General features: G+C 38.9%; 1 protein-coding gene across 4 annotated transcripts; it reads left to right on the forward strand.

The window, feature by feature from the left end:
* LOC131234427 (uncharacterized) lies at positions 1-26045 on the forward strand. Of its 4 annotated transcripts, none has more exons than XM_058231290.1 (14): positions 3-268; positions 4233-4309; positions 5293-5451; positions 6736-6949; positions 9297-9383; positions 9503-9642; positions 12089-12169; positions 13936-14000; positions 14199-14374; positions 18956-19086; positions 19185-19272; positions 23651-23864; positions 24577-24701; positions 24929-26045. In XM_058231290.1, exons 1-14 carry the CDS (start codon positions 101-103, stop codon positions 25448-25450), a joined length of 2247 nt encoding a protein of 748 aa, XP_058087273.1. In that variant the 5' UTR covers positions 3-100; the 3' UTR covers positions 25451-26045. The 4 variants fall into 4 exon arrangements, with proteins under 4 accessions (XP_058087299.1, XP_058087273.1, XP_058087289.1 ...); XM_058231297.1 differs by having other exon boundaries at positions 4-268; positions 24577-24683; XM_058231316.1 differs by lacking the exon at positions 24577-24701 and having other exon boundaries at positions 1-268; positions 24929-25094.
* Positions 26046-27270: the final 1225 nt, after the last annotated feature.

Consider the following 27270-nt stretch of genomic DNA (forward strand, 5'->3'; position numbering starts at 1 on the left):
ACCAGATTATCAAATAACTCTCCCCGACTGCAATGAGCGCTTCTCTTGCTCAGAACTTGTGAAACCCACAGTCCACAGACTCTCCTCCCGATAGAGAGAGATGTGGGTATTCTTCCTGATATCGCTGCCTCTGACGATGGGTATGGTGGCCATGACGCTTCGTTATTTCGCGGGCCCCGACGTCCCTCGCTACGTCATCTTCACCGTCGGATACACCTGGTTCAGCTCTCTCTCCATCATCATCCTTGTCCCTGCCGACATCTGGACCGTACGATCTTCCTCCATCCCTTCTCTTCTACTTCCATTTCTTGTCTCTATGTCTCTCTCTCTCTCTCTCACATCATGTTAATGAAATGCTATCGATTCGAATCCAGCAAATAATAATAGTTCCAGGTTCATGAGAAGTCCGATTGCAATGTAAATTTTCAAGACCCTTCTCGTTACTGATCGCTTTGCAATTAGCGAATTCTGTTTTCGGTAGGAAGTAGGAACGCTGAAGGCTGAAATTAATGGTCGTCGATTTTGTTGGCCACTTAGAATAGGGAATTGAGATATACACCCTTTGTTTTTTGGAGAAATGCTATGGTGGAGCTGATCAGTAGGGCACTGATGATAGAGCGACAGCTGATCAGTAGGGCAATTTGTTTCTGTATTCTTTTGTGTAAAGTGCTTTGAGAACGCCAGCTCTCTGTCGCTCTCTCAGGAGGGATCCACTCTATCTTCTCCTGTTTTTTACACGTCGACCATTTCTTTCTACTGTTCGCAGTAGAATAATACAATTGGTTGATATTGTAACACCAAAAGTAGGAAGTTAGTTTGTGATTATAGAAAACAATTGGGCACCATGTCATTGCCATGTCATTGCCATTGATAATCTGTTATGATGCTTCAGTGGTATAAGGGCTTAGCTTGATGCGTTCCATCCATCTTGGGGCTTTTGGCGTATTGGGTAGGTTTTTGACATTTGGTATTAGAGCCAACATCACGTCCCGTGTTTGAGTCCCCTAGGGGCGACCTGGAACAAAGTGAGAACCACCAAAAGGTGGAAAGGGCTACCTGGATGTAGACCATAGAGTGGGCTGCGGCAGACATGGGCTGTTGAGTGTAGTGGTGTGTTCTGATCTCCAGTGTTTTAAGTGATGCAGGCCCACAGCCCACCTAGGCCCAATGTAATGCTCAACAAACATGTGCTAATTTTTGGACTGTTTATTTATAGATTTGGGGGCCTAAATCAATGATTGCAATTTACTATTTTCGAAAGATATGGGAGCTGATTTAAATATGTGATTGAAGATATGAGGGGGATGTGATTGAAATTGTGGAGCTGATTTAGAGATGTAATTGTGATTTTTTATTATTATTATTATTTAATATTTTCTTTTACTATTGTTAGGCTTTTACCACCTCAGGTAGATAGATTTATTTGAAGTCGACTATGATTAATTTGAAATCAATTTCTTAGTTGGGGGATTCTCATTAAAGATTCACCTTGGGTCTATAAAAAGAGGTGGTGCTGTAGGAAGTAGTCATTCCAAAAATTTCTAACTGTGAGTTTTTTTTCCTCAAGTTTCGTAAGAAGAAGTATGATATTAATAAAGTTATTTCTCCCTCTCTGCTCAAATATTCTTGTGAGTGTAATTCTTGTCTTCTTCTTTGTGATTCGGTGTGAAAATCTCATTGATTCGATAATGGGGTTGCACCATTAATGGCCTAACTTGATGTGTTCATTAGTCCTAAAGTTTTTGGTGTGTTGTTTTGGATTCTTATCATAATATTATTGACCTAACCTTTCAAAAATAAAATAAAATATTATTGACCTAATTGGTTGACGAGATTTACGTTGAAAGCAAACAAGATGCAATGACCGGGCTGATTCTCAGGCCAAGCCATCTATATAGTGGGGCCCACTTGATGGACAGGTCTGATATCACACACGCATTGCATTTGTACACCGGTGTGTGTATGCGGGCTGGCTTGTGTGTAGGGTAACCAAAGGAATAATGGGATACTTGACTCACGTCTTTGCGGTGGAGTGTGTGTGAGTGATTGAGAGTTCCATTCTTGATACTGTTACCTTTTTTTTTTTTTTTTTTAAAGGTTTTTAACAGCCATCACGTAATGGTAAAGGTGGACTGGTACCTGTTATGTGATATAAGCTGTAACGCTCGACTTGAAAAAAGAATTGCCTGTGACAGGCCTGCAACAACTGTATTGACCATAACAGGCCAATATGCAGTTGATACAATTTTCCTCAAAAAATCAACACTACAATGCTCAAACGGTCATACGGCAGGCCGTTGCTTTTACCAAATAACTTGCTCTAGAACATTGTATTTTTGCACTACTGTTTCTGATGCCAAATGTAGAAAGATATGTTTATTAAGAACATAGGATTTATGTATCATTTTCCTTGATAACATAACATTGCCAATTTAATTTTGATGTTCCTGAGACTAGTGAGATATTGAGGCCACTTGGGTTGCTCCATCAGGATCCTTTAGCAGAGTAATATTTATGTTGAAAATAAAGGAAAATGCTAGAAACAAGCATGTGCTTGTATTTAGACCAATATCACGTATCATTTCTATTTTTCCGTACATTTTTATTACCCTTTACATACATAAACAACAAGTATGAATATGAATTGAAAGGTAAAATTATCTGCGTAAATGAGATTTTTAACTACCTTTCTACTTTGGGGGAGGGGGGGAAGGACACTTGGATTGGGTTCCATGTTTGCATTTTTGTTGTTAAATACTTGAGCACTCATCCTTTTACCTTTTGTACATCCCATTATAATATCTACAATGGTTGCATAAGTGAGCTAGTGGTTTGTGTAACATCTGCTTTGCTAAGCACATGCATGTACCAAGCAGCTTATGTACATTCCATGCATGTGCCAACATGGCACATTTGTGCAAGATGCACCGGAGGGGTACTATTATGTAGATGCCCTTGCCCAAAAATCATGTGGTCCACTCATCAGGTGGGGAAACAAATGTATTTATAAAAATAACTTGGTTGAAGTTTTCTTACCCTTCCAAATGTTTCTAACATTGTGGCCACAAGATGAATGGACCGGCTTTATTTTTGGGCAGGAACATCTAAATGGTTAGACCCACCTGGTGGATGACTTGCATATTGCACCTGTCAGCCATTTTGGCACAAATTGTGGCATATGGTTGGTATTCCTAGTACACCCATGTCACTTGGGAAAGCTTTGTATAATATACTTAGGTTGCATTTGGGTGCACGATTGAATTAAATTGCACTTGCTAGTCTAATGAATTGGAAATAACCAAATGGTTCCTTCCTTGCACCTCCTCATGGGCATTGGCATATAAAGAGTTTGCTACGGTTTGGCTGGACCACGTAATAAGGGGCTGATTAGAAGTGATTGAAAACTAAAGATATAAGGTTCGAGATGGCACTCAATGGTAGTTGCCTCTCACTAGGATATTAAACTAAATGTCGATGGAAGTTTGCTAGGCAATTCGGGACATCTTAGGCCATATTCACTCGTGTAATTCTAGTGAGGCAGAGGTTAGGGCACTTTGGATGGGACTTAAGGATCGTGAACACCTCTCTTTGGGGCTTGGCAGTTATAGAAGGTGATTCGTTAAATGTGATCAAAGTCATCCCGAGGGCACACAAAGGGGATCCTTGTCCTTGGAGATCAGAAATCAAAAGGTAGGGAACTGTATAGACCACAACCTGCATTAAAAGATCTTATATAGGAATGACACCCGTGACATGTTTTTTGGACGTATTTGTGTGTCTGTGTGTTTGGGTGCAGACAGACACACACACACACACGATGTTGTTGTTTTTTCACCTGATGATATGCTAAAGATGTATTAATTTGGACACATTGTATGGGAGTCTTGTAGATTAGATTTAGCATAATGGATACTGGGGTTCAATACTGACTGTTTCAATAATATCCATTGTTTCCCATGACATATTCATGAGATGTGTTGCTGATTGTTGTGGATTCCCTTCCCATTATGTTTCTATTTTCTACTTATTTTGTGATACGTTCAGAATGAGGATCATTAATTTTTTTCATTGTCTAATAAATTTTGAAATTGTGTTGGATCTTAATAAGATATTGTTCCCATAGTTGTGATGGACTGGTTTTAAATTGAAATATTCTAAAGCTTATAGCACTTAAACCTTATTTGTTAAATGGCTGTAGTTTATTGAGTTCAGTTGGATCCCTTTTTATTCAGACAATAATTGGTCATGAAGACGGAGGCATTTCTTTCTTTTGGAGCTGGTCCTATTGGAGTACTTTTGCGCTTACTTGGTATGCTATATATAACTTAGACTTCCATATCCAATGTAGATCGTAATCTCTTGAATAACCGTGCAAAAAATCATCAAGACTTGTTTAAACTAGTTCATCTTCATTTCCACAGAAATCCAACTTTTGTGGTGATGTGTTTCTTCATTGGTGCTTTTCTGTGTGTCAATGATTTTCGGCATTGCATACAGCATATTTTTGTATTGATGGTTTTTTCTTTTTTTTTTGGGTAATATTACAGTTGTTGCTTGCATGCTTACTACAACTTCATGCATACTAATAAATGAGCAGTTTGGGTTGAATCATATGCCTCATGGCAGCATCCCGTATGATATGTATTGCCGACAATTGAATGGATTCTTATGATTCTCATGACAGTTTGAAAACTCTAAGCATGCACAAATAGTTATATATTCTGCTGACCTGGGACTGATATATTGCAATGAGAAGTGCCTCTGTTTTTTCACAAAAGTAATAAATCAGCGGAGATATAATTCTAGGTAGTAGGAATAGTGTGAAAGTAGCTGAGTGCCCTTGCTCTAGGGAAGAGGTTTGGGAGGTCACTAATTTGCTTCCAAATGCCAAAGCTCTAGTTCTCTCATAGAACTAATAATGACTGATGAGAAGTGTCATTCTCTCATAGAACTAATAAAGACTGATGAGAAGTAGTTGGGGGGGTTGGATTGTTTGAGATGACGATGTAAATATAATTAATCTGTTTGAGATGACAATGTAAATATAATTTATCTGAGAGAAGGGACAGATGTTTTCTATTTTATCATAGCCACGTTTTTGTTGGTCCTAATTTCACCTTCAAACTCATAATGTCATTGCAAAACGCAAGTTTTTAATTCTATTTTCTTGTATTTTTTCTTATTTGTATAACTTGGCTATTTGTCTTTGTTGGATGAAGAAATATCATATTGGTTGGGAACTGATGCACATAACATGTATCCTCACTGTTTACATTGTATTTCTCGAAGCAGGCTTGTGGTGCCCACCATTCAGGGTTACGAAGATGCTGGTGATTTCACAATGACAGAACGATTGAAGGCTAGTATACGGGAGAACTTAGTCTTCTATCTGAGCATGGGAGCTATTGGCCTGTTTGGGCTGGTTCTCTTCATTATCATGCACAGAAAATGGTTTACCTCTTACACAGTTACTTTATTTAAATTTATTTTTGATGTGGATCCTTTTCCCCACTGCCCATAGATGTTAGTGATTAACCTGATTTGGCATACCTAATTGTTAAATTTTCAGTCATCTTTGTATATCCTTACATGTTGTGTCATATTGGTCTCTTTGTGGTATGTCCCTGCTTACGCAACTATGACGAAGTTCATTAGTTTTTGAATACCTATGATGCCTTTTACTTTGTCAGAATTTTTGCCTGAAAGTGAAAAACAGTAAACTGGTGGAAAGCTTGTTACTTCTCATGTGTTCAAAAACCAAATTTCCAACCTAATTGTTGTTGTTGTCTCAAATGGTATCTTAGATTGTCCAGTGGAGGTTTTATTCTACTTTGATATAATCATCATTTTTTATTTCTTTTCTTTTCAAGGTTATCGTGGCAGTTGTACCAGCTGAAATTAGAATTTTCTTAAATAGATCTTGTGTGTCCCGCAGAAGGAATAGGAAAGAAACTTCATGTAGTGTGGCACCTTGTTAAATGTTTCAGACAAGGCATGGATGGGGACTTTGAGACTTTTATTCATAATAATGAACAGAAGCCTAGGTCATAAGGATGAGAATTCCAAAATTGTTTGCCAAAGAACAAGGGAAATGAGCTTAAGGAATTCTCTGTAACATTACGGCATACTGCCAGCACCTCCTTTCACATGACTGCTTTGCCACATCATGGCATATCGTGGCATATTTATGGATGAAGGCTAGCTTGAATTTAATATAGGCCTTGAATTTCCTCGCCACCCAATTGATTATACTGAGGAAATAATCTTCCATGACAAATCGGCTGTGTAGAGCTGAAGGTCTCTGCGAATACTTGCAAAAGAAACACTTTACAGATTAACAGATCCAATGCAATTTTTAAAAAAAACATAATAATAGATTAAAGTCCCATATATTTTTTGCAATTTTTAAGTTCAAAGTATCGTTGCTGCAGTTTATACCCGTCAGTCAAATAATCATGTCTTGTGGAACTTAATATGATCCTAGATATTAGAAATTTAGAAAGCTGCCTGGTTGTCTCAAGACACTGTTTTATAAGGTGACATCTCTCCTTTTTCATCTCAAGACTCTGTTTTATAAGGTGACATTTCTCCTTTTTCATGTGAAAATTATTCATTTGCCTTCCCATCCTTGATGAGCAAATTGTTTCTACCCAGTTTGCATGGTTCAATTTGTCCCTAAATGTTGATTCCTATTTTTATTTTCAATCTCTTAAAGCATGATTTCTTGAATGGCAGGAGTGGAGGTGTCGTGGGCTTAGCCATGGCTTGCTCGAATACTTTTGGGCTTGTTACAGGTGCATTTCTTCTTGGCTTTGGTTTGAGCGAAATACCAAAGAGCATCTGGAGAAACGCGGATTGGACAAATCGACAAAAAGTTCTTTCTCATAGGGTTGCTAAAACGGCTGTGAAACTTGATGATGCCCATCAAGAATTTTCAAATGCAATCGTAGTACGTTTATTTCCTTTACTATAATAATCTAGAATTTTTTGTTTGTACCATGTATATAGGGAATGCTAGAGTTATCTTGTTACCTTTTTTGATCAGCAAAGGAGTCATTTTAAACACAAAAAGAAGAAAGATCATAAATTAGAAGATGGGAAAACCAGCCCCCACAGCCAACTCCCTGTTTTGCCAAAGCATTAGATTAGGCAATCGCTTCCCTGGGGATGTGAGAGAAGAGACCGAGGAATCTACGTATCTCCATGATCTATAAGATCCAATTGGCAAGTGTTCCAAGGATACAATCATGATGAAGACGCCCATTTGTTTACTTCACCTAATAAGTAATAACCTTCTATCACCACATGAGAATGAAATATAGTGCTCAAGTTTGCCACCCCAGCTGCCATATTCCAGAGGTCCGCTTTGTTTGAATCCTTGCTTCCATTGGTCCTGAGTAGGCTGACAACACCTGTATCATCACAACTAGGCCTTCAGTAGCTTCTAGCATTAGGTTCCTGCTTGAGCACCCATCAAAATCTTACTTCAGTTTTCCAGGATCAGGATATTCCAAATCACCTTGCGGGTCTTTTTTCCAGATCTGTTCTCTATGACGTCCATCCACCATCCACCCTTTCTTGAGTTTTCAATAGAGAAATTCTTAATATCAAGGATTGGGTGGAAGCTAAGATTTTTAAATATTCTCTTCCTTTCCGTTTAGAGGAGTTCTGTTGGGTGTGGTTGTATTTTTGTATATTTGTATATTTGTATAGTTGTCTCCTTTGGCTTCGACTTTTTTAATATATCATCATTGTTAAAAAAAAAAAACAAAAAACGCGCACCTTAGACACTAGAGCCACAAGTTATTCTCCATCTCACTTTTCGACCACACCTTGGTACTGCTTGCTTTGTTCTTGAATGTCCTATTATTTTGCTTTTTCGAAGTCGACTAAAGGTCCACAGCAAGACAGATCCCGAAGGGTGCTAACTCTCTTATTGCCAAACCTGTACCTCCAAGCTTCTATTAGATTTGGCAAAGTCTTAGGATAACTCAATTCAGTTCAAAAATCCACAAGAAGCTATTCTGAACTCCATAAGCAAAGGGTCAATGGGCCAAGAGATGATCCACCACAAAGGGACAATGGACAGAGAAGATCTACCATTCTATGTCCACCCATGTATTTATTTATTCTTTTTTTTTTTTTTTGCAGTTGATCCACCTATAAACTTTATCCAGCCCAGCAACCCAACAGAACGCCTTAGGCCTTGGGGATCCTTGGCTTGACCATATCTCTGCAGAGGAATTGTCCCCATTTTGGCCCCTCACTATCCGAACCTAGAGTAATCTAACCTTTGCTGGTTTATCTTCACCCTCATGTTGAAAAATGACCCCATGGTCTCTCATGCGCTTAGTTCTGGGTCTCATAATTCAATGTTAGTGCCACACTGTGTATTTGCATTTTAGTGTTCCTACGCTTCCATTTTGACTCACCAATACCACACCTAGAGCACATTTCAAGGTTATAATAGATCAAACTATCCTAAATGAACAAACATGCACAATTACAGGTTTCATAACCTTTTAAGATAAGTATTAGATGTTAAGCATCATGTGACTAAATTTTTATGGTCTGTGCTTCTTTTGTTTCCTAATGACTAATTTGGACTATTTTTTAGAACTTCAACTTTAGCCAGCCAGCTGGAGGAGCCTGATACATGACACCTAGGGAGAAAGGCACTGTGGCAGCCCACCCAATCCTTTCTGTGTAGAGCCAAAGGATTCCCATTGTTTTTTTTTTCAAGGGTAACAGGAAATATATTTAAAATAAAAGAAGAGCAGCGAGGAAAGAACAAGATCTGCTGAAATAGCAGACAGCACTAACAGCCTAGAAAATGAAGGTCATAATCCTTCAGACAATTTACATTGAGATTAGCACATTCAGAAACTCGAAGATAATCCTTCTGATTGTGTCTCTGACCAAGGAGAAGTTCCCAAGGTGCTAATGTTGCATTCCTTCCAGATGTTTGAACTCGTAGACATCAAAAAAAAAAAAAGTGCTACATGCACCTTTGTTCTCTCTTCTGAGGTCATGTTTATTTTCTCGACCAAACAACGCAGGCATGGTTATGACGGCATAAATTATCAATATAAGTTTCATTTTTTGGCCAATATATGTTTCAATTTTTTATTTATTTTTATTTTTTTATCACAGCATATTATAAATTTAAGCATCTATTATCTTATTGATTTTGCGAAGGGTTTAGTAATTGTTTCTTATGATTTAAACAATCGTATGATCTCTATCATACATCTTTATTCCTTTCTCACATTTTTAATATTGGTATTTATCACTAGGTTGCTCAAGCAACGTCCAATCAAATGCCCAAGCGTGATCCTTTGAGACCCTACATGGATGTTATTGACAACATGTTGCTTCAGATGGTATGTTTGCTTCTTGTAGATGAAGTTGAGAGATAATAACTTAAAACTATTTAAATGGAAGATTTTGATTATTTTTATCTTTATTAATGATCCTCTACATTGAATTTTCTTTCCTCTAGTTCAAAGAGGACCCATCTTTCAAACCATTAGGGGGCAGATTGGGACACAATGATATGGACTATGATACTGATGAAAAATCAATGGCTACACTTAGACGTCAACTTCGTAGAGCTCGAGAGGAGTACTATAGGTACAAAAGGTATGCACCAAGTCGGTCTGCAGAGCATCCTCATCTATTGAAAGTAACTCAAAGATCCTGCTACGGGTTTATTTTACAAACAAATGGGTTTTTCTCAGTACAGACTGGGCATTTGTTTTCTTACGGAGTTTAAAGAATCACAATGTTGGCATATTTCTCACCTAAGTTTAGCAAGTGCTACTTTAAAAAAAATCAAATTGAATAATTTTCTAAACCTTCTGTGTCATTTACATTTTTCTGTAGATACTCTGGATGAGTTTTTTATTTAATAAACAGTAATTATCGGCCTTCATTTTTTAGGTTTATCTAGATTTTTTGTCTGATGGACTATGATACATGAAGGCTTGGAACTGTACTTATCTGAAACTCAACCTTTGGTTTTTAGTGACTCTTTGGATATTCTTTCATAGCGCTGATCAACTTTGGTGTTTGCGAACTATAGTTTTTCATGCTACTAACTCTCCGTGGTTATGTTGGCCCAAGTGTATTTATTTCTTGGGTGCACTGAGCACTCTTTTGGTATTCTGTGACAATTTCATCAATCATCATCATCATGATAATCTAAGCCTTATCCCAACTAATCGCGATCAGCTACATGAATCATGCTCAACCATTCCACTTTATGAAGGACCATATCTCAGTTAAACCATAGGTCATCAAATCTTTTCTTACTACCTCCCGTCCACATCCTTTCAGGCCTTAGCCTTGCCCTTTTGGAGCCTTCAACTTGAACCAACTCACTCCTAACTGGTGCAGTTCTTGGCCTTCATTGCATATTGCCAAACCATCTAAGTGTACTTTCCTTCATCTTATTACATATTAGTGCTAGTCCTAAATTCCCTTGAATGCATTCACTTTTCACTTCTATCCTTCCTCTTCTTGCCACTCATTCATCTCAACATCCTCCTTTTGGATACACTCATCTTATGAACGCGTTGTTCCTTGACTGCCCAAAATTCTGTCTGATAAAGCATGACTGGTCTCATAGCTATCCTATAAAATTCCCAACATATTGATGATTTCATCAAATATGTTATAGAATATCCAAGGTTGAAATCTCTTATCAATTGGAATTGTGGGCAAACTCACCTGGGTTGTTTAGGGGGCATTTGGTGCATGGTATTAGATGGGATTAGGTGGGATAGAATTTCATTTGGTCCCGTGCAAATTCCATCCAGTATTTGGGGAGGATGAGAAAGGTTAGGATTAGGTGGGATGGAATTGCATTTGGTCCCATTTAGGATTTTCGTGGACTTTGAAATTCACTACACATGTGGGCCTCACATTGGTGCATGTGTTTATCTATGTCGTCCATCCATATACACCTTTTACACCTGACATTATGGTTATATATGTGTACAAGTGAACGACATCCGTTGTGAATTTGGTTCATTGATTATAATTCCATGGTGCGCCAAACAGGATTTTGCTTAATCCAGTGTTTTCCCGTAGCAAGAATTTTATCCCAAACATGGAATTGGATGGCTTGAATACCATGGTATTTCCAAACATGCAATTATTGGGCAATAATGATGTTAATCCCGTCTAATACAATTCAATACCATTTAATTCAACGGACCAAACACGCCCTTAGAGTGATACTTTATCCCCAGCTTGTGAATAGAATGTCTTCTTCTTCCCCTTCTTGGGACTGGGCTTGCATCCAGCTTCAAGGTTTCCATTTTCCTTTTCTTATGTTTCCTTTCTACTTTATTCTTCAGTCAGTAAGCTACTAAGCTTGTCAACTGGGAAGGCATCCTAGGAGACATGCTTGGCATGACTGTTTGGCTAGTTTATGGATCCAACGAAGGACCGACCATTAAAATGAACTCATATTAAGCTTCACTGTGCTACCAGGGAGTTTTGGTAAACCTGTTTAAGCTCTATCTCATGAATTCCTGTGGGTGAGCCGTGGACTTTCTCCTCCAATCATCCCATGCGTGTAAGTCATGCAAACTGCAAAGTTCTAAACATGGCATCAAACTTTTCTTCTGTACCATTACCATCCCTCTAGCGGTGACATCTCCAGACGAGTGCTAAGTAGGGTTGGTAGTTAGTTTACTGTATTGTCTGTTTCACATGTTGGCACAACTGATCCTCGATGAAGGTGCTCTTTATTTTATGTTTTGTTTCTATAGACATCCTGCACACTAGCTTTGCTGCTTCATGCTTCACAGAACTTTTGGTTCCTCTCAAAAAGTAGCCTACAGCTTTAGGCAGCATTGTCTCATATCATTAGAACGTTTCCAGAATCAGATCATATATTGGCTTGGAGCATGGATGTTTGAAATTCAATATTTAATTATATTTATATGTGAACTATATCACAGTCTTAAGATTTAGTATCGCATGTAAAATCTGATTTGCTGCTAGAATATTGATTCTAGTGATAGTGCTTCATTAGTCTGTGGGAATGATATCTGATTTACATTCTTATCTTTTGCAGTCAATATATGACAAATGTATTGGAGGCCCTTGAACTGGAAGACACCGTTAAAAATTTCGAGCGCCGAAGTTTAACAGGATGGTTTGTTGCTATTTAATGTGCTTCAAAGTTTTTTTTTTTTTTTTTTGATCTTCTGTTTCCTAGTCTCCTAGTGATCTGGAATTGGATCATCTTCTGTGAAGTTTTGAACAGTTAATCTCTTTAAAGTGAATTACATACTCCTTTCTGGATCAATAAACTTCTATAGTCAAAGTATTGGAATAAGGCTTGTTTGAGATTCTTAATTGCTTGGAGATGTATCTCACATTGGATTGAGCATCAACTCAGACCTCATTAAACAGGAGGCTAGATGAATACCATGACTTCAGCTACTGAAAAAATTGTGTTGCCTCAATGAATATGCTTCTTTATAATCCACTTCAAAGAGATTCAGGACACCTGGTTTTCATATTCTAAGCTGCAATAGCAACACAGATGGCTGATGGCTATGCTCTATGGCCATATGCAATCTGGCAGCTACTTATGTTTGTACTATCTTCTTAGTTATTTCTTTTCTCCTTTTCGAGCTCAGTTACCTAATTTCTTGTTTCTGCTTGATTTATTTTATAAGAGGTTTTCCTATCTGGTCTGGCTTTTTAAAATATATTATGCATGGATCTCTATTCATGTGCAGTTTGATGAAAGCTTACTTCTCTTCCCAATTTTATTTTTTTAATTATCAGCTGTCAAGCAGTTTGAAGAAACCTTTATCGCCATATGTAATCTGTCAGCTACTTGTGTTTGTTCTATCTTCTTATTATTTCTGCCGGGCATTTATTTTGTTAGAGGTTTTCCTATTTGGTCTTGCTGTGTTAAATATATTATGCATGGATCTCTACTCATTTGCAGTTTGATGAAAGCTTACTTCTATTACCAGTTTTTTTTTTTTTTTTTTGCATTTTTAAGTCTTTGTTCATGCTCATTGAAATTCAATACTTATAATTTGGTGTTAATAACTATCCAATGATGTGCATAGTGTTATGCATCTTAATCCTTTCTATAAATACCATTTAGCTTTAGCTTGTGCTGCTTCCTGTAGTATCATGAGTCATAACAGTTAGCATCAAAGAATCATGTGTCTATTGGTAGTTCATTCCCATCAATGTTTCAACAATGTAAAATTACTAAAGAAAAATTGATTAAAAACCAAGAACACTTTTAAAGTAAACCTGGATTTGAAATGTTTCCAGGAGCCGTCTGTGTACTGCTGCTTTTGTTGATGTCATATTGATGCAGGACAATTAACCACTTGCTCTAAAAGCTCGAACTGTTAGAGTATGACGAATTAATCCCTTTATCTCATAGCCCAGGCCCCACATCTCATGGGTTAGGACCTTGGCCGAACTCCCTTCGTGGGCCCCAAATCACATGGGCCGCCCACCCTGAGTGTGTCCCCGCATCCCACGGGCTACCCCACTCGAACCGGGTGTGAAATGCGCATTAATCACCCCTAGTAAGGAGTCTCGATCACGAGACCTCCCCCGCGGGCAAATCGCATGGGTCACCCACTCTGAGTGTGCCCCTGCATCCCACAGGCGACCCCACTCGAGCCCAGTGTGAAAATGCCCTTGCATTACATATTATCCCATGAGTTCATTGATTACATTGTCAGAGCTTTTGCATCTTACTGGTTGCTCCTCTCTACATGAAAGCTAAATGCTTCATATGGTTGTGGAATGGTCAACCACTCAGAAATCTACTGCAAAGTTATTAGTTTCTCAAAATCTGGTAGTGTCACTTCAGGGTGTTTTCTTCATCTTTTTCTTATTCCCACTAAATATAAATTCTCTAAAATTTTGTTGTTGCAGGAAATTTGTTTCAAGTTTCAGAGCTAGTCGAACGAGTGCATTGGGACCTTTTCTTGATACGATGGGTAGTCTTCCAATCTCTAACGAAATTTGTATCATTTTCTCATTTTTGTTAAAAAAAAAATATGATTGAAACGTTATTAAATATCCAAATCATTTTTATGCGTTCTATGGATGAATAAACTGTAGGCGGGCTGAATAGGATATAACTTCTTCTAGCTGTTTCTTAAATTCAAACCTGAAAACATTCATTAATCGTGCAGAGTTGGTCTGGCGTTGTATACTTCATAAACAGCTTCAGAAACTCTTTGCCGTCATCCTTGGTTGCCTGTCAGCTGCTATTCTTTTAGCCGAGGCTACTCTATTGCCAAGTGGAGTTGATTTGTCTCTTTTCTCTATTCTCATAAATGCATTAGGGAAGCAAGAGATGCTTGTGCAGGTAGTAATAAAAAAAGTTGCTCCATTTATGTTCACTAGCATTGTCAAAATTTTCCCTTCGGTTACTTTTTCATGTGAAGATCTTTCCTAAATTTGTAGAAGCAAATGTCTTGTGGAGTGATAAAATTTTCATATGGGACTTCTATGTTTTAGTCACTGGTAAAGATTTTTGATCCAATGCTTTAAAGTTGATCAAAGGATTGTTGACTGTATAGATCTGCATGAGTGATTTGTTTGTATCCATTGTCTGTGAAAGGCATTTTGGATACCATATAATATTAGTTTTTTTTAAAGATATTGTATTGTTAACTGCAGTCTGTGCAAACTTACCTAATATTGGATTAGGTCCATTGATATTACTGCTATTCGATGGCTTTTCTGTATAAATTTCTCAATCGGGTAATCTGAGCTACCCAAGGTTTCAGCTTAATATATTATTTTTGGGTTTGCTTAGTTTTTGGGTGATCATGTGGTCAGTTTTTTTTTAATGATCAAATTGATGGATTTTGTGCCTGACTTTTCACTTCGGTTTGGGTGCCAATTTTCCATCCTTTACCACTACTTTTTCCATACTTCGCATGACCAAAATACACCTACAGTTTTGTTTTTTTTGAACTTTCAAAATATGCCTGGAGTTAATTCATAAGATCAAGTTTTCATGCCCCATGCTACCCGTACCATAAAAAAAGCCCCCCCATGATGGATGGAGCAAAAATATGAATATTATTGGATGATCTTCACCAAGTAACTGGTGGCCATCTAGTAGATGTTATAAAAATAGTTTTATTTTATTTTTTGTTTTTAAAAATCATTTATTTTTCTCCATTCTCTACATGACCAAAACAACCCTAAATATTTGGTTAATACATGAGACCCAATTTGTGTGCCCAATGGGATCCATACTATCCATACCTTAGTTCCCCTGAGGGATAGGGCATGCGTCAAAAGTGAAAATCGTTGGATGATCCTAAATGACCCATTGGTTGCCCTTAAACAAATGTTCAAAACTAAAATTTGCTTGAAAGAAGTATTAATAAAAGTTTGCTAATCCATTTATAAGTATATCTCTACTACTAAACAAGGTAAAATAATTTTGCATATGCTTTTAATTTTTAAAATTGTGTATTTGATGCAGGACAATTAACCACTTGCTCTAAAAGCTCGAACTGTTAGAGCATGACAAATCAATCCCTTTATCTCATAGCCCAGGCCCCACATCTCATGGGCTAGGACCTCAGACAAACCGCCCCTCGTAGGCCCCAAATCACATGAGTATCGCCTCACGCGAGGCACCCACCCCGAGTGTGCACCTGCATCCTATAGGCAACCCCACTCGAGCCTAGTGTGAAAATGCCCCTGTGTTAATCATCCCCGGTGAGGATTCTCGAACACGAGACCTCCCGCTCTGATACCAATTTGATGCAAGACAATTAACCATTTGCTCTAAAAGCTCGAACTGTTAGAGCATGGCGAATCAATCCCTTTATCTCATAGCCCAGGCCCCACATCTCATGCATTAGGACCTCGGACGAACCCTCCTCGTGGGCCCCAAATCATATAGGTATTGCCTCACACAAGCTATATGCCTCACACGGGCCACCCACCCCTAGCATGCCCCTGCATCCTATAGGCAACCCCACTCGAGCCCGGTGTGAAAATGTCCTTGCGTTAATCACACCCGTTGAGGAGTCTCGAACACGGGACCTCTTGCTCTGATACCAATTTGATGCAGGACAATTAACCACTTGATCTAAAAGCTTGAACTGTTAGAGCATGGCGAATCAATCCCTTTATCTCATAGCCCAGGCCCCACATCTCATGGGTTAAGACCTCGGATGAACCCCCCTCATGGGCCCCAAATCATACGAACCGCCCGCCTCACATGAGCTGCCCACCCCAAGTGTGCCCCTGCATCCTACAGGCAACCCTACTCAAGCACGGTGTGAGAATGCCCTTGCATTAGTATTCCCCCCAAAAGAATAAAGGAGACATACAGAGCTGTAGTAACTATTATTGGTTAAACTTATGGATCTTACTATGAAACTTTGGAAGAGTGATTGAGCAAAGGTTAATGTGTGGGATGAATGTTTCTTCAATTAGAGGTGATTGAGACTCGGTGGTCTTCAGGTGATGGGACTTTGTAGTGGAATGACGAAAGAGTCACCTTCCACAGTTGTTTTTGTGTTTTTTTTTTTGGTATTAATGAAATCATCATCTTTTTGGGGAAAGTTATGAGACGAATGTATCCGAACATCAATTTGGATTTATCCCAGGAAGGTCGATCATTGAGGCTATTTTCCTTATAAAGCTGATGGAGAAATATGGGGGAGAGGAGGAATGGACTCCACATGGTCTTTGTTGACTTAAATAATGCATATGATTGGTTCCTTAAAGAGTTATTTTGGTGGTTGTTGGGAAAGGAGTCTCAAGAGGATATATTGACATCTTTTTGGGGAAAGTTATGAAACGAATGTATCCGAACATCAATTTGGATTTATCCCAGGAAGGTCGATCATTGAGGCTATTTTCCTTATAAAGCTGATGGAGAAATATGGGGGAGAGGAGGAATGGACTCCACATGGTCTTTGTTGACTTAAATAATGCATATGATTGGTTCCTTAAAGAGTTATTTTGGTGGTTGTTGGGAAAGGAGTCTCAAGAGGATATATTGACATGATTAAGGATATGTATGTGGGAGCGGTAGCAGATGTGAGGACCACTAGTGGAGAGATGAAAGAGTTTCCAATTGCCATAGGCTCACACAAAGGGTCGTATTGTTACTATGACTAGGGCATAGTATTGTTGGTTTGCGGAGCAACTTTACTATGCCTAGCCCTATCAAGATGGAGATGATAATTTTAAACCATCACGCATCTCTATGTGGGTCTAAGCCACAACCACACATTATTCACGTGTATATTTCTAGTGTTTTACTTCTTTTGCTTTTGAATGTATTTCTTGTGTTTCCATACATATCTTCTTATATTTATAAATTATATTAATAAACTTTGAATATACTTGCATCGGTTCAGTCAAACAATGCATAGATTAGGACCCCATACAAAGGAAACCTACCTATTATGTGCTTTTTTTGTGATGTTTTGATTTCTAAGTGTGTATTGATGTCTTTTTTAGCAATCCCTCAAGTTTTATTGAAAATTTTGACTAATTTTCCAATGTTTCCCCTTGTTTCCCAACAATAGCGATACAACTAATATATCCCATGCGATAACCGATATGTATCCGTATCCCAAGGGTGCAATACATTACGCAATAATGATACGGAAAGCATTGAATCAATTCACCACCTTGCCATGTCTAATGTGGAGAGATCTATATGGTATTCTTGTTCTACTAACTGTACTATATATCTCCCTTCTCTACCTTTGAGAGTTTTCTAAAAGATGGGGTTCTAATTAAGGAGGTTTATTAATTCAAAGTGCATGTATAAGGCAGCCCATTCTACATGGCATAACAATTGTCAGTGGTTCACGTGTGTTAGATTTAAATTGTCAATTTATGCGGGTCAACTTTATAGATGCCCAATTCTAAAATCTGGGCCAATGCACTAACATGCAGGGAAAAATATTAGAAACAAATTGACAGGTTGGAAAATTTTGGCCAAGTTTTATCTTCCATCTATTTGTTTCATAAAGATTGGTTCATGTGACCAATGGACAGGCCAATTTTTGGGAAGGGCATATGAACAATGCGATCCACTATAAAGGGTTGGATTTTCATTCCAGATGCCATGTGTGCACTTGTGATGGCATGTAGCCTCAGCCCCCCCAACACAAAAAATAAATAAAAATCAGATGAACAGCAAGGGTATCCCGAATCAGTTGTGTAACGGCCATAACAGTAACGGTCATGACTGTTAGGGGCCGAAACACCTGTAACGGCCCTCCACTACCCAACATGAGGACCAGCTGGTGTGTTGGTCGATATCAGAAATTGGTCAATGACATTACAAAATTATTGCCAGTCTGATCTAAAATTGTCCAGTTGGTAATCACAAAATATTTGAAGGGTTAGAAAACTCTCTATGGAAATGCTATCAAGTATGCTAGAAGGTAGAATGGTGGGTGGCATTGAACAAAATGGGTGACTTTTGGCGACATTGGTTGCATCTACACAGTCATATGATACTAATCTGTGGCTGTATACTTTATGCTTGTTCGTCTATCATGCTTTTCTGATTATTTGTGATTTTTCTCTTTTTACCAAATCTAATGCAAAAAAACAAAAAAAACAAAAAAAAACTCACGTTCAATCAAGTTTCTAGTTGATTCAGATGAGTTTTGAATCCATCCACACTTGCCCTCATCATGTGCAATTCAGGGTACAGATTTCTGAACTTCTTTTTGCTGGTATTCTTCACTGGTAAATTTAAGCTATGTTGAATGTTGCAGTTATTCCTGCCACATTTTATGTCATTGTGGTTGTTTTTCTCACCAAAAATTATGACTTATCATCATTCTTTCTTCTTCAGAAAGCTAATCTGCGTGTCTTACTGCCTGTTTTGTTTGGAACCTATCATTCTTTTTGTTAATAACTCCAATCATTTTTTATTTTTTGCAAGGTAGCTGCATTGGTTCCTTTGATGTACATGTGCATTGGCACATACTATTCCTTGTTCAAGATTGGAATGCTGATGTTTTACTCATTAACTCCAAGACAGACCAGCTCAGTCAGCTTGCTTATGATTTGCTCGTAATTATTTTCTTACCCTCTCCTTTTCAATCATGAATTGCATTTTATAGGTTAAAATAAAAATTGACTGTTGAATCTTGATCTAACCTCTCTGCTAGGATGGTTGCACGGTATGCACCTCCGATTTCTTACAACTTCCTCAATCTCATCCGTCTTGGTGGGAATGCGAAAACTGTCTTTGAAAAGGTGACATTCTTTTCTATCTATCTATTTTGTGGATACTGTCAGTCTCTCTCTCTCCATACAAAAGCATCACTGATCTGCATACAATTGCACCAAAAGATTTTAGCCCACACGATCACAGGCAGGCTAGCTATACTAAAGCACCTGTTGTGGGCTGCTTGATTGATTGTGAAAAGATCTATTATTTCACTCCGACCATATCGACCATAAGCCTGCCACAAAACCTTGCCTTTAGGAATGCGGTTGCCTTCATGCCAGAAGGGAGCATCCAAGCAGCAGACTATTGTAATTTGGGGGGGGGGGGGGGGGCAACTCCTTGTGCTTGCTTTATGTGGGAGATTTGGCTCGAGAGAAACAGGCACGTATTCAAAGAACATGAGTTCAACGTGCTTAAGATCAGGTTGAACATCGTAAGTTGGGCCTTGAATCCCAAGGCATCTAAAGGAATCTCTGCATCTGATCTCAATTAAGACTGGAATTCAGTGATGTGGAGCAAGTTGGTTTGTCTCAAAGCCAAGTGTTATGGAAACAAGACAGGGCATCTTGTGGTAATCCAGGCCCACTAGGGGGGGGCTGGGCTTTTTAATGGCGGCGGGGAGATCATGTTCACTTTCTCTGTCTAATGCCTTCCAGGAAGGGGAAGCTTAATGCAAGACACATGATTTAATGCTAGCATGCAACATGGAGATTATGAAAGAGTCCATAAAGTAATTCAATCAACAAAAGATGCTAACCCACCATATAATTAAGAGTAAACAATAGGAAATAAAATCTGATTTAACCTAAATCACATGCCCGCATGCTAAGAAATAATATAAATCAATTAAAACTAGGCTTGATAGAAGGATAAAATTTCCAATTTAGCATAGGCACGTTCCACACTTAAGGGACTGAATTTTAGGTTCTGTGATTAGGGTTAGGAAGGGAAAAATATGACATTTGAAAAATCAGGCTTTATGGGAATTGGGGATTTTAGAATTTAGGGAAAAGATGAGATTATGGCTAAATTTAGTGAATTGGTTAAGGGGATTGATAAATTTAGATATTGGTAGACGGGAATTAAGGTTTTAGATGAAATGAAGTTAGGAATTTTGGGTCAATTAAGGAAATTAGAGATTTAGGGTTTGGGAATTTGGGGAAATTAGAGAATTAGAGAATCTAGGGTTAGGGTTAATGTTTATAGGTAGAGTTAGGGATGGGGAATCAAAAGGCTTTGATAGGGGAAGCAAGAGAAAATCAAGAGATTGAGAGGTTGTTCATACGGTCAACCTAGGGGCTCGCACACGTGGCTGTACAGTCACACGTGTGGGTCATTGGCTAGGGTTTTGGGGTCCTCAATGGTTAATTTTGGTTGGGGTTGAAGTTGGATAATGAAAAGTTGAAGAAAAATATGATTTTGATAGTTTTGGATAGGAAGGGAAGAAGAGAGATGAAGTTTTTGGGAAAATATTTCTCTTTGGATGGAAAGGAAGAGAATGAAGATGATAGACGGAAGCCCTACACCTCCGTTGAATGAGGAATGGAATCACACCACACCCAAGCTTCAAGTCACATGGAGTACTCTTCAAATCACATGAAGAAGAGAAAATGCAAAGTATATATATATTTTTTCAAAATAATGAAATTAGGGCTCCACACACACCCCTTTCTCTTTTATAGTCTCAAAAAACGCACAAAAAGACTCTCTCTGATAATATTCTTAACATAAAGACATTTAATAAATTAAAAGTTGTTCCGAACTCCCTAATCTCAACACAAATATAAACTGTACCAAAAATAACGAAGCATGTAAACAATCTAAACAACTAAACTATTTTGTGGCCCATGGAGGTCAACAATCAATATGTCCAATGATGATGATTCAATGGTCCGATCATCGTGCCCACCTGATCTAACGGTTCGATGTGCCCATCAAGCTCCTATATGGAGCCCATGTGCATCTTCCCAGTGTGGGATCTTTAAAGATGCACGAGGTTAGATTGGAAAAAAGGAGAAAGTGCTTATGGAGAAGAAGAAATTCCATCTCATGGACTGGAAAGGGGTGAGCAAACCTTTCAAAGAAGGCGGCGCTGGGGTGAAAGACCTTAAGAAAATGAATTTTGCTCTCCTATGGAAATGGATTTGGAGACTGGGGACAGAGGGTGGCAATATCTGGAACATTATCATTAAAAGTAAGTATGGAGCTTCGGTAGGGGGCTGGTGGACTAAAGAGTCGCCTCTCTACAGGGCTTCTCATATTTGGAGGGTTATCCTAAGTACGAAGACCGCAGTTCTTAGAGGAATCGGATTTGAAGTTGGTCACAACGCAAACATCAGATTCTGGGAGGACCTTTGGGAGGGTGAAGAACCATTTAAAAATCGTTCCCGAATATCTTTAGGCTGGCTCCCAACAAATCAGTTTCTGTTGCTCGCTGCTTCTTGATATCCTCGGGCAAGATTGTTTGGAATGTGGCATGTAGAAGGAATCTCCAAGATTGGGAGATCTCTGAATACGTCAATCTTCTCGAATGCATCTACCGATCCGCACCCAATCATCAGAATTCAGATTCTCTGGGTTGGAGACTGGATAAATCACGTACTTCTTTTTTGTCAAATCTCTCCCTTGCCACTCTCTAACCTCTTATGCCCCAGAGAAAGAGCAGGCGCCCCATTTCATCTGGAGGTATGTGGCTCCCCCCCAAGATGGTTTGTTTCGGTTGGTTGGTCGGTAAGAATAGAATTCTCACCGTAGATAACCTGAAAAAAAGGGGTATGCAGATTGTAAACATCTGTCTTTGTTGTATGAAGGAAGAACAAATGATAGATCACCTGCTTCTTCACTGTCCATTCATATCTAAAATCTGGGCAGATTTCAGCATGCGGTTCAGTTTCTCTTGGTGTATTGCTGGCTCGGTGGAAAGTCTGCTTTCAGTGTGGCACAGGGTTAGATTGGAAAAAAGGAGAAAGTGCTTATGGAGAATGTCCATCCTTGCAATTTGGTGGTCAGTTTGGGTTGAAAGAAACGAGAGATGCTTTGCAAATTCCTCAAAATCAGCGGAGTCGATTTCAGCTAAGGCAAAAGGCTTCATCATAGAATGGGTGACAAATGTTCCTTTGTTAAAGGATCTTTATTTTAGTTTTCTTAGAGCTTAGTGGTGTCTGCCCTCTCAGCTTCCCCTGTCTTTGTTTTGTTTCCCTTCCATTAATAAAATATTAGTTTACTTTCCAAAAAAAAAAAAGATGCACGAACATGCACGTGTGGGGTCTTCAATGTGGCTAGGAATGCGAATTGGGCCAAGTGGGTCCCATGTAATGGTCGTCTAGCTATAGGGAGACTGGCTCAACTCTCCTCCGGTATGGTGCTCGGATGTCCTAATCAAAGCCATAATGATCATTCTATGAGAGACCAATCATTTTTGAAGGGGATTATGCTATTGTAATTAATTGGCCCAAAGGGGTGGAGCCTGAGCCTGAGCCTTGGGATTTATCTTTTTTGTTTTTAATGAAACTAGATCTCTTGTTGGATAATGCCGGATACGATAGGATTCCATATCTTTACTTGATTTCAGGCTATGTCATGGTCATGGTTAAAAGAGTCAGCGACTAGAACCAATTCATTCAGTCCTGAGTTGAATCGTACCGAACGAGTTGGGGTGACTCAACTGAGTCAGTCCGAGTCGCCCCATTTCTCTCAAAATATAAAAATGAATAAAAACTTAAAAAATAGAGACAGTATCTTGGCTTAATTTTAAGATAAAATCCAGTTACTGTGTCACCTACAAAAGCAATAAATATCAATTCAGGCATGTTGAATGTGTATTTGACTGATTTTTTAATACAATTATACAATAATAAACTTTTAATAAATTTTTTTTTTACTAAATTAATAAGTTCATGGAAGGGTTCTAAATCATCTATAGAGACTTCAAACCTAAATCTAGGTTCGAAGGAGAAAATGGGTGGAAGTGACAATCTCAATAAAGAAAAGCAAAGAATTCAAGTTAACTGACTCACCTGAGTCTTTTGCTACTTGTGAAGTTGCCCTGAGTCACACGCACACGCGGACTGAGATTGATCCCTGTTTTCTTCAAATGTGACAATCGATCCACCTGGAAAGGTTTTCTTATTCCAAGTGTTTTTTTTTTTTTGTAATAAATATTTTAAGGAAAGGAAAACAAAAGGAATGTTTTTAGGGCATGTGATCAGGTGCCTATGACAAGTTTGTAGTGTGTGGGTTTAAAGGTTGCACTGCCAGATGCAGTATATGTCTGTCTTAAAAATACATTGTCCTAAATTAGTAAAAAATAGTTATAAATTTTTAAAATTTGAGAATATGATATCCCTAAGTTTGTCTGTTTTAGTTCTCTGATTTTAAGTGATTGTCTTCTGATTTTTCGCGCAGAGAATGGGAAACATTGATGATGCTGTACCATTTTTTGGGAGAGGGTTTAACAAAATCTATCCGCTTATTATGGTTATCTACACTCTTCTGGTGGCAAGCAATTTCTTTGACCGAGTAATTGACTTCTTCGGAAGCTGGAAGAGATTCAGGTTTGAAAACGAGGTGGAAGATATGGATGGATTTGATCCATCGGGAATAATTATCCTGCAGAAAGGTGCTACCAAGATTTCTGTCATTTGTCATGGCTTTTTTGTCCCCTCATTTTTGTGCTGCAGTTGCACTAGTTTTCTTCCCTTTTCTTTTTCATTTTGTGTGGTGGTGTGGGTCATAGTTCCAAAACTCAGTGACTTGAAACTCATTTGTTCAACTCGACCGGTGACATTTTGAGCTCTCTTGGAAACTCACTGATAAGAGTGACTCGGTTGGGTATCGACAAGACTCGTCGAGTTGGCTTGAAAACTCGGTCGACTGGATGCAACTTGACCAACTTACTCACCTGTTTAACCAGCATTTTTGTAAGCCAAGGAACTTGAACACAACCTGTTTCCAAGGCGCATAGACCTGCTACCAGCTCACCAAGTGCTCCCTTTTATGTTAAAACTTGGTTTTTTAAAGCATATTAGTGTAGTGCATTGATTGACAGAAAAGGCAAGTTTTGGTTGGGTGCCCTGACAGATGGTGGTTATTTTACTAACGTCCAACATGTTTAATAATATCCGCAGAAAAAAAAAATTATTTAATTATTAATATGTCGAGTTGAGTCGAGTAAAGATTCGGTCGAGTCTCCAAGTTGACCCATCCTGATTGGATATCGAGTCGAGTTAAGGTTTCGGGTTTTTGAAGTATGCTGGGGGTTAGGATTTTTAAGGCAACAGATCTAACAATGCTCGTATATCTTTTTATATTGTTCATGTAATTGCTTTCAGAAAGGTCTTGGCTTGAACAAGGGTGTAACATTGGCGAACATGTTGTCCCATTGGCAAGAAAGTTGAACAATACGAGTATGGATGTCGAGTCTGTTAGCTTGCCACTGGTAAGTCACTTTTCATTGGTAATGTCATTGACGTATCATGGATGCTGCATCCTTTTAATCTATTATAATCAAATGCAGCTATCCTGATGCATTTCTTTCTGAAACAATGAAGAAATGGATCTAAAACCCTTTCACATGAAATGGTTCAAATCCATTTGATTAACTGTTCTTTGCTTGTACGGAAAATATGGCCCTTACTGTTTTACTTTTACTACATCATGAACTGATTACTTGTTTTTTGTCAGAATTCTGCTATGGAGATTAAAGCAACTGCTAGTTTATCCAATGATGGTGGAATGGGGAGTCGATCAAAACCCTCCAAAGAAGTGGGCCGGAAATATGGAAACAGCAGAGAGACCATTGGAAACAAGTATGCCACTATAAGAGAACAGCAAGGCAGGTTTTCATCTACTGCAGCTATGGCAGCAAAAACCAATGTCCCATCGACTAAAGTTGCATTGCTCGATGCAAGCAACTCTCCAGACCGTTATAATTCTGGCAACGTGATGGGCGGCCCATCCTCCAGATTATCTGAGACATGGGAATCCATGAAGACAGGTTTTCAGAATTTCAAGGCCAGTGTTGGGGCCAAGATATTCTTCCCTTCACACCAGGTTCAAGAAACAAAATTCACTTCACGTGTCTCCTCGTCCGAGTCCCTAGATGGAATATTTCAGAGATTAAATCAGCACCCTAGAGACCAGAACAGGGGTTACATTGATGACGACGACGATATGAATATCAGGACTCTGGGGCCAACCAGATAATACCAGCTGTTCTGGAAAGGAGACAAAATAGATTGAATTTGCTCTAAAGATGGCCAACCAGATAATACCAGCTGTTCTGTAAAGGAGACAAAAACAGATTGAATTTGCTATAAAGATGCCGACTTGCATTTTTGGACAGAAAATTCGTAGCCCTTCAATACGTGTCCCACAAATACATGGTTAAGAAAGAAAATGCATACCCAACCCCCCTTAACACGCACACAAACAAAAAGAAGAAGAAGAAGACCAAAATTCAACAGCTCAGATCTTCCAATCTGGGAACTGTTGGTTCATTGACCTTCGACAGTGGTTTGATCCCATCATATCAACAGCTTAGATCATTGAACGATTGGCTACTTGTACAAACTGAAAACCCGATTATGGTACAGAATATCAGGCTGAGCATTGTATAATACCTTGTACCAAAATGAATGTATATGAACAGCTGTAACATGGCTGGAATGTGATCAAATGTAGGGTACCTCCAGAGAGATCTTGGTCCATGATGTTGAATGATAATACTGATGGAAAATTCATGATTGTTAAATTGGGCAATTAGACATTAAAACCCATGGTTTGAAAAGGGGGGAAAAAAGTCTTTTCACTTGCTGGCATCAGATGTGGCATTGAATGAAATGAATGCATGATTTTTTAGTTTTTATTCCAGAAAATGAAAATCATGTCCTTTGGTAATGCATACAGGAACCTGTTTGAGTTGTGCATGCAGCAGGTTTACCGATCTTTAGAGCCGCCGGAAGGAGTTGGTCTATTTGCAAAAGGTGGAAATGGTGGTGCCTAAAAAAAGACCTCAGGGAACCCAAATTCAGGGAAATTTTCAGTCCAGGCCTTGAAGAGGGATAGATGTACATCTCAACCAGGTACTTTCTGGGCTGTTTAATGCTTTGTTAGTTTCTAAGTCGGTCTGTCAGATCTCTGAGTAGAACCACCATTCAGCTTGTTTTGAATTGGAGGGCTCTTTCATTGGGAAAGTTGTTCTTCAGTGTAATATTTGTAATATGTCCCCAAGCTGTAAATTCCGTCTCTTAGATGGTTGAGGTGTTGTTTCCTTGAGAAGCTTCAACCCTATCGAATTGATCTATGCAGATTCCAACACAGATCACCAATTCAAACTATTGTGAGGTATAATCATCTTGGGTGAGTGTTCTTCCATTCCCTGCTCATCTGGAGAAGAAAGTAATGATAAAAGATGCCAGATCACATATCCATCTGTGGTTGATCAACTCATCTCATAGGAAGAAGGCCCATCCACTATTGCTGCCGTGATGTGCGTGCTTCTTGAGATCTATGAGTGTAGGGCTGTCAGTGGTCCGTGATGCTCCATCTGGTTTGGGCCCCATGGTGATACAGGTTAGGATGGAGCCTGTAATAGAGGCAGTGTTGTGCCGGGGCTTGATTTGAGGCTCGTGTTTTTCAATAAGGCCAGCGGCCTATTGGGTTATGGATTCAAGGTCAGACTTGGGCTTGAATTTCTGCACCCTATCACTGAATGAGCTGGTCCTTGGACTGAATTTTAGGCCTGGTTGGGCTGTCCACAATCCGGCCTGAATGCATCTGTCTCAGCCCATTGCTGCTAATGTTGGACTCAAGCATTTCCACTGTACACGTGACATTATGATCAGGACTGTTAATTTGGTGGATCACCATGCAGGCAGCAATATCCCAGTAATCAAAAGGGATTGGACTAGTAGCCATGTTTTGTTTGGCCGAGAAAAGGGGTGGCTAGCTCAAAATATTGCAACGGTCCACGTCCAAGGGGCACTGCCAGCAACAAGTTCAGCTACTGTGGTTTTCTTTTCCTA

The sequence above is a fragment of the Magnolia sinica genome, chromosome 2 (genome assembly GCF_029962835.1).
Source record: "Magnolia sinica isolate HGM2019 chromosome 2, MsV1, whole genome shotgun sequence".
NCBI lineage: Eukaryota > Viridiplantae > Streptophyta > Magnoliopsida > Magnoliales > Magnoliaceae > Magnolia > Magnolia sinica.

Bases quoted from the DNA above. Each gene is read 5' to 3' on its own strand.
- LOC131234427 (XM_058231290.1), top strand. From the start codon at position 101: ATGTGGGTATTCTTCCTGATATCGCTGCCTCTGACGATGGGTATGGTG. The intron at 4,310-5,292 runs GTATGCTATATA...TTCTCGAAGCAG, and splicing joins AGTACTTTTGCGCTTACTTG to GCTTGTGGTGCCCACCATTC. The intron at 5,452-6,735 runs GTTTACCTCTTA...CTTGAATGGCAG, and splicing joins ATTATCATGCACAGAAAATG to GAGTGGAGGTGTCGTGGGCT.